General features: G+C 43.2%; 1 protein-coding gene across 1 annotated transcript in view; it reads right to left on the bottom strand.

Moving 5' to 3' along the window:
* Positions 1-14,704, bottom strand: part of LOC146074095 (organic cation/carnitine transporter 2-like) — a 98,183-nt gene that overhangs the window by 17,877 nt on the left and 65,602 nt on the right. The window contains exons 4-5 of the mRNA XM_083181837.1: positions 9,577-9,748; positions 2,973-3,099 (exon numbers count right to left, since the gene is read on the bottom strand). Coding sequence (XP_083037963.1) covers positions 2,973-3,099; positions 9,577-9,748 — 299 coding nt within the window. The remainder of the gene's footprint in view (positions 1-2,972; positions 3,100-9,576; positions 9,749-14,704) is intronic.

Here is a 14,704-nt window from a genome sequence, read left to right as displayed (position 1 = left end):
GCACTTTGGGATTCGAGGTTATCTTATATCATATGTTTATCAGTGTTGGCTAATTTAGTTTCCTCTGTTGTATATTTTGCAACACTTCTTGCATCTCCATGCTGAATTTTCAGTCCTTCTAGTTTTTTTGCAATATGAATGTTCTCTTTTTCCCCTTACTAGTTACCTAATACTTTTAAGAATATTTTTTTCTAAGAAAAGTGTGTTACCTTGTGTAATGTACTTGCAACTGTATTTATTACATTATTTGCGAAAACAAATCCCCCACGTCAGTGGCGTAACAAAGTTTTGCGCCCCCCTGCCAAAATATTGGCAGCCCCACCCCCCACAGTTAACCCCCCCGCACAGTAAAGTTAACACCCCCCCCCTTACCCCATCCAAAAGCCGCTGTAGCAGGTTCACTTCCGACACCTTTTCTGCTGTCCCGGTTCTCCTGTCCGCTCCTGGCTCCAGCGTCTAATGGAAACGGACCATTACAAAATGTCCGCCCCCATACAGCAGGCAGTTTTCTGGTGTATGGGGGCGGACATTTTGTGATGGTCCGTTTACATTAGAAACAGAAGCCAGGAGGGGACAAGGGAGCCGGGACCGCAGAAAAAAATTCTGCTGGTCCCAGGCTCCGGTGGCACGTGAGGTCCCGGCAGGTGTCAGCGGCAATAGCGCCGCAGACCCCTTGCGCCCACACCTACACAGCGCCTCCCCGCCACCACAGGGTCTGCGGGGCTATTGTTACGCCACTGCCCCATGTGTGCTATGTGCTTTTATTTAGGAATACACTATTAGCAGGATCCACAATCTTTGTTTAATGTTTCTCTCTGAGAGCCGACTAAAAACTTTGCCTTTTATAAGATTCAGTGTGAAGCTTCCTTACAAAACATATAAACTCTCGTCACATGTTTCCATTTCTTGGCATTTCAAAAGTAGCTATTATTTTTCTCACAGGGATGAGGTGTTGTTTCGTTGTGTAAAGTACAACTTCCAGATGTGCTTCTGGCAGTTCTAAACATTTTAATAGCTTCAGTATGAGCAAACCTTTAATTTTGTCACTGCTATATGTAAATATTATAGTTCCTTAAAATACTAGAAATAGGCAGATGCCTTCTCTCCAATTGTACTGATATATTATACACACGCACTCAGTTTAGGTCATACGGGTTGAGTATCCCTTATCCAAAATGCACAGGACCAGAAGAATTTTGAATAATGGATTATTCCATATTTCAGAATATTTTTATATTTTAATGAATATATATATATATATATATATATATATATATATACACATATATTCATACACATACATACATACACACACACACACACACACACACACACATATATATTTTTTTCTCCAGAGTCCTGTTACCTTGCAATTCAACCTGGAAAATGTTCTGGGTCAGTGTAAACTGGTAACCCGGGTCATCCGACCCAGGACCCGTTTACCTCAATACCGCCCAAATGTAGCATCCTGTGATCAGTCCGGAGGTTGGGCAGGGGCGCATACAGCCTCTGCTGCTGTCTGCTATACTATGCAGACAGCAACGGAGCCGGGAACGAGGTGAAAGGATGCATGTGTGCTGCTAACAACCTGCAGCCTCATAGTTCTAAATTGTTTTATGTAAGTTTCCTAAGCCCCATATACGCTAGAGGGCTTTCTGAACAATATATTTTACTATATCTTCTAGTGTGTACTCCTGCACATTGTTAATGACCCTTGATATGCAATCTGGCTATATAGCCAAACGACTCGCATGTTCAGTGTGTCCCTGTGATGTTACTGAGTGATATAGTTTACCAATAATGTTCAGTGTGCACACGCAGTATCGGCCACCTGCGGTGGCTATTATTAACTATATCGGCAGTGGTCAGGGTTGTGTATGCGCATTATATACAGTTTCACCTACAGTTTAGTCATTACTATAAATGCAGTGGTGGAGTGACTGGGTGCAGCAGTGATGGGACCGAGCTGAATGGGACCCACCAAATCCACAGCCATAATGGTAGTCCCACCACTGCCTGCAAACACCATAATTTCAGAGCAAGCCAACACATTTCTTTAATGTACACTCTCGGAACCACCAAATGCAGGCCACAGAAAGGATGATCTGTGGCTATGGTGCATGTAGATGCAGTGTTATATGGCTGGATTTAACATGACTTTACTTCTGTCTTTCTTCTGTGAGTGACTTATGATGAGGTAGGAGATTGATGTGTGAAGGAGCTATAAAACAACATCCTGTACTGTATGTTTTCAGTGTATCAGTACATAGCCAACAGACACTCATTTTGACTTTGATCAGTCTTGTTGAAGTTATAGGTCCTACATACATAATGATGGGTTTCCTAGCTGTGCTAGGTTGGGCTCTTCTACAGCGCTGTTGCTCAGCACTGACAGCCCACACACAGAGCAAGCTGTCAGCGATGTGTGCGGAAGGAGCGGACAGCGCCAGTGTTCTCCGGAGATCAGCGAGATTGATGGTCACTGACCATCAATCTAGGACAGCGACGTGCGGGGACACTCATTGCTGTCGCTATAGCCCTAAACACACACCGATGTAGGAGCATTTTCTAAGCGACTTTCCCAAACTGAGCAAAGTCGCTAAGAAAATGCCTTAAGATCGGCATGTGACTAAGCTTTGGTTGGATATCGGGTTAAAACATATTTGTTGTACCTGCTCCTTTTTAATAAGTAAGCCTGATAGAGTCAACTCAAAAGTAATGACATTCATACACTTGGACAAAAAGCCAATTTTAAGTACCGGTGCTGTCCTTTGGAACAGGTCCACAAATTTGGGTGAAGTTGTGGAAAATAAAAACGCATCAGGGATAACATTTAAGCATATAAATTACCAATGGGTAATATGCAGCCTTTTGAGGGTTTGGAGTTTTGCCCATTGCTGCCCTATAGGTAAAGAGATTTAGGACAATTCACTGAATTTGTACATTTCTAATTGCAAAATGAAACGAATTACCTCTGAAACACTAAATATTATGTCAGGTGGTGTTATGCAGTTTTTCTTGGCGGCTCTCCTTATTATGTCCTCTGCTTCACTAACTCGGCCCTGAGATAGCAGCCATCGAGGAGACTCTGGGATAACCCTGCAAATAAACAGAAGATTATTCCTATGCAAGCATTGCTCAATACAAAATCTAGTTCATATATTTACTGCAATCACTTACAGCATACGAAATGAGTACTGTATGTACAGAATTCTTATTGTAGTTCAGTTACTACATGCATCTAAACCCATACTGCAATCCTAACAAGGATAGGAAATCGTCAACAGAAACACTTTAAAGGACTTGGGGCGGGATGTTGTAACATTCGCAGCCCTCTATCGCCGGGCATTATTAATAACCGCATATGTTCTAACATATGCGGTTATTAACGCAAGGGACAGCTCTTGCAATAAGAGCTGTCCCTTGCAATGCGATATCTGTGACCCGGGAGTCCATCTGCGCATGTGCAGAGTGACGCGCCGGCCGCAGGGCATGCTGGGAGGGATCCGTGGCGGATCCCTCAAACAGCGCTGCGTTAAGAAGCCCATAGGCTTCTGCAGGGAATCGCCAGCTTTTGCTGGCGATTCCCTCCGCAGCGCTGCCACTGCGGAGGAACAATACAGCATACAGAAATGAGGTAAAAACCCTGATAACGGGGTTTTTACCGCATTTCTGTGTTAGAGAATCGCCCCTTGAACACATGAAGATCCAAAATCCATTCTGTCAGCCTGATTCAGAGATGTATACAAACTCGATGGTTTGCATACATCAGATTCGGTGTGATATAGCAGCCCTACAATTAGGATTCCAACGATAAGTATACAGACATCGGAATCCCAAGTACCGGTACTCTGACGGGGAGGCGAGTGCATCGAAACCCCTTGCTAGCTCGGTAGCCTGCCACAGGTTGAATTCTCCCTCTATGGGCATTGAGGACCTCTACGAGGGAGAATGGCCTCTGTAAGTCAGGATCCCAACTGTCTTAACAGTTGGGATTTTGATGTCAGTATAGTGACTGTCGGAACCCCGACTGTTGGGAGGTCATCCGGCACCCATCAGATCAGTGATCAGATGATGGTCAAAGTGCCCTTTATGCCACAGCATCCTTTGGGGTTGGGGGAGGGGTGGTGATAGAAAGCGTTTTACAAATGGGAACATGTCTCCATGTCACCCACCCCACCCCCCTTGCCAAAGGATCCCCTGCCAATAGTACAACAGAGGGAGCCCCCGGCCTGTAGTCCCAGGGTGGAATCTCCAGAGAAGCAATGGACCTGTCTGCCTTCCCCCTATCCAGCTCTGGGTGAAGCCACAATGGAGGCCCCAGGCGAGTAGTGTGTATGGCTCCTGCATTGGTGCAGCGGCTTTGGACCTCGGCCCGGCACCACTGACTTTCCCACCCTCTCCCCACACACACTGGTTTTCATCCCCAAGATGGCGCAGCTGAAGGCTGCCTAGGAACTGTGCTGCTCAGTCATATGTAACCCTGTGTCTCCCCGGTCTTGTCCATCACCCTCCCAGGGTAAATCTAGTTCATATCAGTATGTATCTGTATGTGTTCCTATACCTATGTCCTATATCTGCACTGTCCACTGTTTACTTGCGGCCTGCCTGTCTTTTATGGCAACCAGTGGCACCGCTGATGGCTGCCTAGGCACTGTGTAACTCTGCGGACACATGTTTCCTGTGTGATAACTGTACTGTCTCTGCTATATTGGTACTTGCCTGGCTGTTGCAATGACCAGTGGCGCCGCTGATGGCTGCCTAGGTGATGTGCAGCTTGGCGGGTATGTGTTCCCTGTGTGATAACTGTACGGTCTCTGCTTATATTGTTACCTTCCTGGCTGCTGCAATGACCAGTGGCTGCCTAGGCGTTGTGCAGCTCATCAAATTTATGTTCCCTGCGTCTATAACCCCCAGGGTATATCAAGCGTATGCCTGTATGTGTTATGTATATCTGTACTGTCACTGTTTAACTGTTAACTGGCTGTTGAACAGCAATAGAAATCAAATTCCTAGTATATGCCATTGGCTGACACTACTGCCCAACCCAAGCAACAAGAACAATGAAATATTTGGGGAAGTGTGAGTGGACACATTGATGAGATTACAAACGTGTGTACATTCACAAAGCAGTTTAGAAATGTGTCTCTAGATTCAGTAAACAAGTAAATGACTTGATTACATGAGACTAATGATTACAGGGCAGATGTAAAGGCCCCCATACATTAGTCCGACTTGTCCTAAGGATAAGTTGGACCGGATTTCCCCGGCAGCTCCCCGGGAGGGGGACACACGATTAGGCACTTGCATACGATACATAGCATTCGATGTATCATAAGCAACTCCCGGGGAGCTGCAAGGTGGAGGGAGCAGGGGGGGGGGGGGGGAGGCAGACAATTGCTGACTGGCTGAGAGAGTGCTCAGCCAATCACAGGCTGGCCATTCATTGTATGAGCTTTTATATTTTCCAGCACTGACAGTTCCCGGTTACCCCTGCCCGGCTCTCCGTTACTGCCGCCTCTGTGTCACTGTCCCCCACAGCGTCCGCTGCCTCTGCCCTACTAGCAGCGCCCCCGCCACCCTGCTCCCTCCACTTGCCCGGAGAACAGCTCCCTGCTCCGGCTCGCCAGCCACCTCACAGAGTCCCCTTCCCGGCTGCACATAAGATTTAGCAAATCTTATGTGCAGCCGGTCCGACCTCCCGATTCCGATGCGCACGGGACCACGCATCGGGTTGTACCGGGTGTCTAAACATGCAATTTGGCCCGATTTCACTGCCAGATCCATCTAAATCGGGTGAAATCGGAACCAAATCGTATAGTGTATGGGGGCCTTAACCTGCTGCACCTTACAAATGTTCATCTACACTCACAAAGCAATGGGATAGGCCAACAACATGGGACTGTAATGATTACAGGGCAGCTGTAGCCTGCCTTATCTTGCAAATGTGTCTCTAGACTCAGCAAGCAAGATGGAGATAGGCCGAAAATATGGGACTTATGATTACTGTATATGTAGTCAACTTTGAAAGAAAAGAGATGACAGTATGCAGGTGGGTCACATCTGTGAGCAGATATTGGGATTTAGGGTACTTATATGTTAGTTGAGCGCCCACTAAGCTATTTGCTTAGTTTTACGGCTACGCTTGCCTCGCTGCGCTCGCCACACTATATAAAATCAACTCCATGCCGACATGGATAGTGGGGGTATGAGTGTACTAACTATAGTGGGCGCCCAACTAACATGTAAGTACCGGATTTAGTGTTTGAGAAAAGGGTTACCAGCTGCTGAACTGCTATCATACCAAAAACAGATTAAGGGGGGTGGAAAATGGATTCAGTTAATAGAAATGGCTGTGAGGAACATCTGGAATGATTGGGTGTAGGCCAGGCTATGTCGCTCCAGCTGTTTTGCAACTACAAGTCCCATCATGCCTTGCTATAGTTTTAGCATTCCCTAATAGCAAAACTGTGGCAAGGCTTGATGGGACTTGTAGTTTAACAACAGTTGGAGGGCCATAGTTTGGACATGCCTGGGTAGGCACTGCACTAACATAACATTGCAAACCATACTGCTTCAGGAGAAATTAGACATATTTGATTGTAATAGACATAGGGCCAGATGTACCAGGCTACAAAAAGTGATAAAGTGGAGAGTGACACATAACCAGCCTATCCGCTCCTAACTGTCATTTTGTTTTCATCCCCAGGCTGTGACGTGACAGTTGGGAGCCAATTGGCTGGTTGTTTATTACTCTCCATTTTATTATTTTTTGAAGCTTGATACATCTGGCCCATAATGTGCACACCCAACACTGTTACACCCCCAGGAATTGAATACTCCCCAATGTGATTAATCATAAAATATCTTCCTAATCAGTGAATGTATACTGTACATAATTAGGCAATACATGAATTAACAGCATATACAAGTATGTTTCCCTTAAGTATAGTATATGAGAGGAACATATGAGGGAAGGAGCCAGTAAAAACATGAACAGGTTGCCACATTGGGCAAACTCTCCAGGCTTTCTTCAATCCTGCAAGTCGCTTGTGGTTACTTTTACCCTCTGCTATATAGTGGTACGCACGTATACAGTTTTGCCATTTTTCACACTATTGTCCAAAGAAAAGCTATTTTAATCAATACTCATGGTCAGCAAACAGTTGTTGCTTATCAATTGCAGGCATAAGCAAAGAAACAGCCCAAGACTATAATGCAGCTTTACCTCTAATATGAGTAAACTATTTTTTACCGAAAACAATGGGTTTTAAAGAAAGTGTTGCTCAGTGATGGCGTACAGTTCTTCATTTTGTAAGGAGAACAATATTTTAAATATATATGATAATAGAAGGTTCCTTTAAGCAAACTATAATATAACCGATAATAAAATAATAATGGTTACCCACTATCACAAGAATGAATATTATACAAACAGAACAATTTACTACAAGAATTAATTAGGCTGTAGCATGACCTGTAAGGAACTTGCTGATAATGCAATAAAATAAACACAGAGCTCGTGGATAAAACTGGTATATCATAATAATTACAAGAAGAGTGCTGCCCCCATGTGGGAGGAAGCCACAGTTTCTTTCGTACATTTTTAGGTACGGAGTTGAACCTTATGTTTGCGTAGCAGTGTATCTGTCATTTGATTTGCCGCAGAGAAGAATAACACTCTGAAAATGGACAAATATAAACTATATGTGAGCAATCATGTAAGCCATGCTTCAAATTAAACTTTTTCATAGTAAGAACTGGGCTTAAGAAGGACCATGGACATTAACACTGTTAATATGTTGTACATTCTAATGTTATTACAAAATGAAGGCAAAGGTTGATGATGCTTCATTTTTTTTCCCCCAGAAAGGCAAAATATTTGGAGCAGGTTCCTTTTGAAAACAATTTAGGATACAAAGCTTTAAGTTTACAATAAATCACTATTTAACTCCAGATGATTAATTGTGCATCATAAGCATTTGGAAAATAATTAAAAGCCAATAACCTAGGAGTGGACTGCAAGTCATCCGTGAGAGTGATTATCCCTGTTGGACAGGCAAGGTACAACTGTCCCCATATACCAAAGGACATTGCTGTATGGTCAGTGGTGGGTGAACGACATGAGGGTTAGGAAATGAATGCTACCTGCAAGCATGGTTAATGTTCTATAAGCATTAGAAATGCAGCTTATGGTGCACAAAATGTGTTAGATCTATATCCGCATTTAGACCTTTGCCTTGGAGGGGAAATATACCACTGTGCAATCTTAGAGGTAGGCAGGATAAGAATGACTAGAAAATTACAAGAGAAACCCCAGAAAAGTGACAACTTTGTTATTAGAATCATATTGGGAATAATATAGGCTTTTAAAAGGTGTCGATGGTTGATGTGTTTTTTTTTTATGTAAAAAATGTAAAAAGGTTATGAATTTTGTTTAATTGCAAAGGATTTCAATTAAGAATGCAATTTAAATATAAAATAAAGATTTTCTCTACCATCTGACACCCTCATTGAGATGTGAACAGAAAAATGTGAGTTTTCTATGGTTGGGTTCAATGCGAGTTTCTAACTGGATTGCAAAAAAATAGCAACTCGCCCATCACATCTAACTGGATTGACCCCAGAGAGTGCAAGTTGTGTAACACGCTGTAGAAACAACACTAAACCAATAGTTATACATTATATAAATATAATATTACCTATAATAGGTAACCATAACACAGAGGAAGAGTGGATTTACAGTGTATTTAGAATCATATACCTAACCAGCTATATCTGTGTAATGTTGTGAGACATGACTAAGGCTGAGGAACACATTTTGATGCATTAACAATCAATCAAAGGTCCTGACTGGAGATACAGCCAGAGACCCAATATGTGTTATTTGCAAAAGGTAGGTACTGTAATTTCCCTACATTCAGTCACACCAGGGACTCCAAGGGCTTTACATTTCCATTTACAGCACAAATGATAAAATAAGATGAACCAAAAAGTATTTGGGTTGTTAATTTTTTTAGGTACGAAAAGTAAGGGTTTATTGAAGTATTCGAGGGTGGAGGTCTTTTGAACTGGGCAGGAAAGTGAAAGTGAATTCCATAGTTAAAGCTGCAGATCTAAAAGTACAACCCTCACATGACTGACAGGATATATGTTAATGCCGCTAACAGCCCTTCATATATGTTAATGTCCTCTTACATGTAGCCCGTGAAGGGAGCAGAGAATGGATGTTACATGGCTGCAATGGGGCCGGCCAGTTTAAGTAACAAAGTACCATGTGGGCATACTTTGCTCACATTACACTAGCCACAATGTACTTGGCAACATTATGGATGTTGTAAAACCATACTGAACCTGTATTTTGGCTATACCTGAATGCTAATCCCTGCGAATAAGGATGCTGAACACGAAAACTAATAATGGTAAATCCCAGTTAAGAAGTCTGCTTGGAGCCATGGGTCTGTAGAGAAGAACCTCATTGTCAAAGCATCTGATTACTCATATAACGTACATACATGCTAACCCAGTTCCCTCACCCTTAATGAACCCCTCTGCCTCAGGCAGCAGGATACCTACCACCACAAAGGAATACAAAACAGGCCAGGGACAGTGAGGGCCAGTAGAAGCATCCGCCAGTCTCTGATGAAGAATGCAATCAGTGGCAACAGCATGTATCCCACCGCATAGAATATGCACACGCCCAGCGTAGAGAAGATAATGCGCACCGACTTGCCAAGTATCTCTGCACCTGTTTAAAAAGACAGTTCTAAAATGATCTACAGTGGACAAATGACGTCATAAGAAGAGATGGCAAAACCTGCTACAGCAGAGGAACAGTCACTGTATATGAAATTACAGCCACGCCACATCCCAGCACAATTTCAATACACAAAACAAATCATCATGTATTTTTCAAGTAGCTTTTTTTCTTTTACTTAATGAGTGGCAATACATATATAAGCTGTGTAAATGGAACCTGCTTGACCTTTGTGCCATCCATGTCCCCTCTAAAACCAATATAAAATAAAGGTGCCAAATAATGGAGTATCGGCTAATGCTCACCCAAATGGAAGAGTGCTAAATCTCCAAACAATTAAAATGTGAAAAATGGAAATGAGAGTGCTATCAATGCATCATATACACTGTAAGCATAATATAAAAAGATTGAATACCAATAACAAATAATAAGCACATATACTAAACAAATAACAATCGCATGGAAATATCAACACTTCCGTGCATATATACTGTATAGAGAAAGCGGTACTTGTGAGTTATCCGGGCTGCCGATTTCTAAATCGGGTCGGATCGGGCACATCGCATCGCATCGCATGCGACCATCGGATGCGAGCGTAGCGAGCCCCGCGAGGGGACACACGCTCACACGCTCGCCACGCTTCGGGCTCGGTGGCTCGCTACGCTCGCCACAGGTTTATATCCAACTCCATGCCCACTTGGATAGTAGGGGTATGAAAAGGACCCCTTTTTCCCATTGAATTCCATGTTAAAATGGACTCAGTCCATTTTAACATTGATTCCTATGGAAAAATCGGGTCATCGCATCCGATGGTCGCATGCGATGCGATGCGATATCGCATCGCATCTGATTGTATGCCTTAACTTAAGGCATACAATCAAAAAATCGGCAGCCCAGATAACTCACAAGTACCGAGAAAGCTGCATTAGGTTAAAGTCCACACTTTATATGCCGTTCTTATGTTGGAATATGATAACCAAACGATGCCAGATTAATGGTGTGTGCACACGTTATGTGCCTTAAGATCCTATCCACGATCTGATCTGATAGGATCGTGGATAGGATCTTAAGGCACATCCGATTTGCATCCTATCTTGACTATATAGTGCAGATCTGCACTATATAGACAAGGCAGCCAAGACTTTCTGGCTTCCGATACGTGAACGCGCATCGGGATCGGATCGGGATCGCAAGGGTTAAAACTATATCGTCAACATCGGAAAGGAAATCGGACCGTGAGTACACAGCATTAGTGTGCTCCAGGAAATATAACAAAGTAGAAGATGCTGTGTAGACTCTCGCCACAAAAGTCCCGTCAGTCTTTAACACGGCTAGCACTCACCAATGCTAGGGTTTCTAGATTTATCGATAAGCATGTCACGCCGGGGCTACCTTCCAGACCATGTGGTCCAGGCAGGAGTCAGCTGGGAAAATCAGCTGATGCTCTGTCTCTGTTTGGAGCAATACCACTGGCTGGTTACCCACTTGCAAGGTGTTATGTACTGTGCAAAAAATCCCAGAGCAGGGCGAAATATTAATAGGAGCAGTCCATGATAGCTGGCAGCCAGAGTGGTGCAAAAGAATGGCAATGGGTGGTATTGCTGTATCCTCACTGTGTTACTCTGCAACATAGGCGGAGGGTGGGCGACCCGCACCAAATATTATTAGGTTTTTGTATTCTTATAGCAATGTGAGTGGAAACATGCCTACGAATGGGAAACTTGTTATAAACCTTCCCCACTTGGTTGAGGGTGCAGCCTAACTGATTAAATAAGTATACAATATATAAGAAGAAGAAGAGAAATCAGTTTCTTGTGACGCACTCCTCATTCCCAGCGTCTAAAATAATTTTAATAATGCATCTTTAATACATTTTTATGTGTTTATCATTTAATTTTTGTTTGAAGAGAAGAAGGAAAAAGACTCTCTCTTTGTCGGGGCACTCTTATATACAAAAAATTATTTTTATGAAAACATGAGAAAATATATGCAAATGATTAAGGGGTGACAGTGGGGGGTCCTCAAATAAGCAAGGGTTATACGGTTATAGTAACACAATAATGATATAATCAGGGACTTGCCCTGATGATTGATGAAAAATTGATTGGATAAAATATAACTTTTAATTCAAATATCTTTAAAATAAACACTAGACATGGACACACAAACAAGTAACATGAAAAGGTTGTGAAGACAAAGGGATTCTTTTCTATAATGTCCCAGAGTTTGCGAGTATCTCTGGGATATGATCCCTCTGATATAGTTTACCAAGGATACGTTCTCTTTTGCAGTGGTAAGCACACACAAAAAACAATCAAGTATGTAAGTCCTATGTTAGAAGTAAGACATGCTATGGTTGTAATGCCTACCATGACCATGAGATATTCAGTACATATTTGTTGTTAGGACTACTGCTGTTGTAATTAATAATGCCAGCAGTTAACGTGTGCTTATTTAAGCTGATAGTTCAGTCCAATTAAGGACAATCAAAGCAATTAAATAGAGAAACTAATCACAATAATAGTACTTTTGATCATGATCACGGTTCCAATGAGAGTACTATTTTTAAGTATGATTGCTTTCACAACAAATTTAATTTAAAGCTTCGCGAAATAAGACTTGCTATTGTAACTGTTAATGCCAAATTGGCAGTAGGATTGAAGTTTATTTAGAGTAATTGGTCTCCACCCTCAGAAAAAGGATTGAGAAAGGAAGAAAAGGAGGGGGATAAGAAAAGATAATAGGAATAGAGAGCCAAAACAACACTCCTAGGTGACGATTCACCGACTGTATATACCTATAGTATGGCAGTCAACACGATTGTTCATGTTCAGGTCTCCCTGAAGATTACTAGTCATGCTCTACTATACCAGTTGCCACTTGTTATATGCAGTGGACCTTTAAAGGTATTGTGGGAAGTCGACCTAAATTCCCTAATGATCCCCTTTGAGGTGGCTGCTGCCCAGCTGTATATACCTATAACAATTTGAGGGTTGCGATGATTTCCTGCAGAGGGGTCACCCCCTCTGTGTACTCACACGGCCCAGGTTTTGTCAGCTTCCGTCAGCATGTTATCATGTTGAGGGGCTTTTCTAGGTATTGCGGGTGAGCGGACCTCAAAATAGGCCTAGGGGTCTAGGAGGGATGGAGTTGTTGGCTTAAGAAAAAATGGAAGAAGGGGGAAGAGGGGAACAGACAGTCCAGTGGCCTGAAGTTATAAATGTCACTTAGATAGTTAATGTTTTTTGAGACCAGGGTCTGGGTTAAGTAACATAGGTTTATATTTCCCCAGCTGTTGATAAAGTATAGGAGGATGTATGGGAAGAGGGGATAAGAAAGATGGGAAGGGAATAGAATAGGGGATGGAGAAGAGCTAAGAGGGGGAGACCAAAGTTACCTCTCTTTTCACCCCGGGGGTCGGGTTCTATGACCTCGCCCGGGTATGCCACTGCAGGGTCACTAGCAGTATTTTCTCACTGATCCACCGATTACTGGGGCAGGATTGCGTCTCCAGAGCCCACTATGGCTCAGCGTATCCGACAGGCTACTGTATCTAATGCAGCGGGAGTATGTCCTGTTAGCCTGCTACGGCTCAGCGTCTCAGTCAGGCTGTCAGGGCAGGAGAGTGTCTTCGGAGCGCTGTTACCGACAGGGTGTCAGCGAGCCAGATGCTGCTGTGGGTAGCGGGCGGCGTCTTAGTGTGTCCTGGGAGCCTATTGCGGCTTCGCGTCTCCGTCAGGCTGCCCGGGCGGGAGAGTGTCTCCGGAGCCCTGCTGCCTTCAGCGTGTCGGCTTAAGTCAGATGCTGCTGCGGGTAGCTGGCGGCGTCTTGCGGCAGCGTGTCTCATACGCGCCGCTGTCAAATTGCACCGCCGTGTCCCATGTGCTAGTGTCGGCAGAGGTAGTGTGGTGGGAGATATCTAGTGAGACACCCTTAGGTATCCAGGTGTCTCAGAGCGCTGCCGTCAGCGTTGCTGTTTCCACAGACGATCGTTTCGCCGTTTAGGGCTTTTTCAATGTTTTTTCCTTACAGGCCATCATTTGTTTTCATAACAATTTTTAATTTGATTTATTGTAATGGACCCGATGATCTGTTCCCCTGTATCAGGGATTACAGTGGCGAAAATATTAAAAAAAGGGTGATAGATATAGAGAAAAAGAGATTTGAAAGATTAAAATAGAACTCTGCTATCCCTTGCTATGAATTGTTTTGATAGCTTTATTAATTAATCCCGCTTCTGGTGCAGGTAAATCTTATGTTCTTTTATCAATGCACATATTTTTAATAAAAGGTTTTAATACCAATTCTTTGTCCTATATTTATTGGTGTTGTGTATGCTCATTCACCAGTCACGTCTCATTTAGAGGGTTCTGTGTTATAGGTATCTATGCATTTGAGTGTACATCTGCAACATTTGAGTACATATTGTAATTTTTAATAGAATACACTGTAATTGCTTTGTCTCACAGTTCTAGTATTATGTACAACGTGTGTCTCAAACAAAGTGTGTTGAGTATTCTAATCAATGCACATGGGCAGTGGCCTGCCATATAGCCCAGCAATCTAATTTTAACATGCAGATCCCCTATATTGGGTACACACTTGCAAACAAACTGTACAACTGGGTACTTATGTAATATCTGGGCTCCCGTTTTTCTTATGAGACCGCGTCCCCTCGCCGCGCTTCGGGCACGGTGGCTCGCTGCACTCGCCACACTATATAAAATCAACTCCATGCGTAGTTGGATAGTAGGGGTATGAAAAAATGGGGTGCATTTAACATGGGAGCCCAGATAATACATAAGTACCTACAACTGTACAATCTTATTGGTATCGACGATAATGCCCTCAATGCAGTGCTGCTCAGACTGTGTATATAAATGGTTATTCTTAGAACCAATACCTATTTGATCATGCTTTTATGCATTTAGGGATATTTTATGTGTA

This window comes from Crinia signifera, chromosome 4 (genome assembly GCF_055691185.1).
Source record: "Crinia signifera chromosome 4, ASM5569118v1, whole genome shotgun sequence".
NCBI lineage: Eukaryota > Metazoa > Chordata > Amphibia > Anura > Myobatrachidae > Crinia > Crinia signifera.
This window is presented reverse-complemented; position numbering and strand designations above follow the sequence as displayed.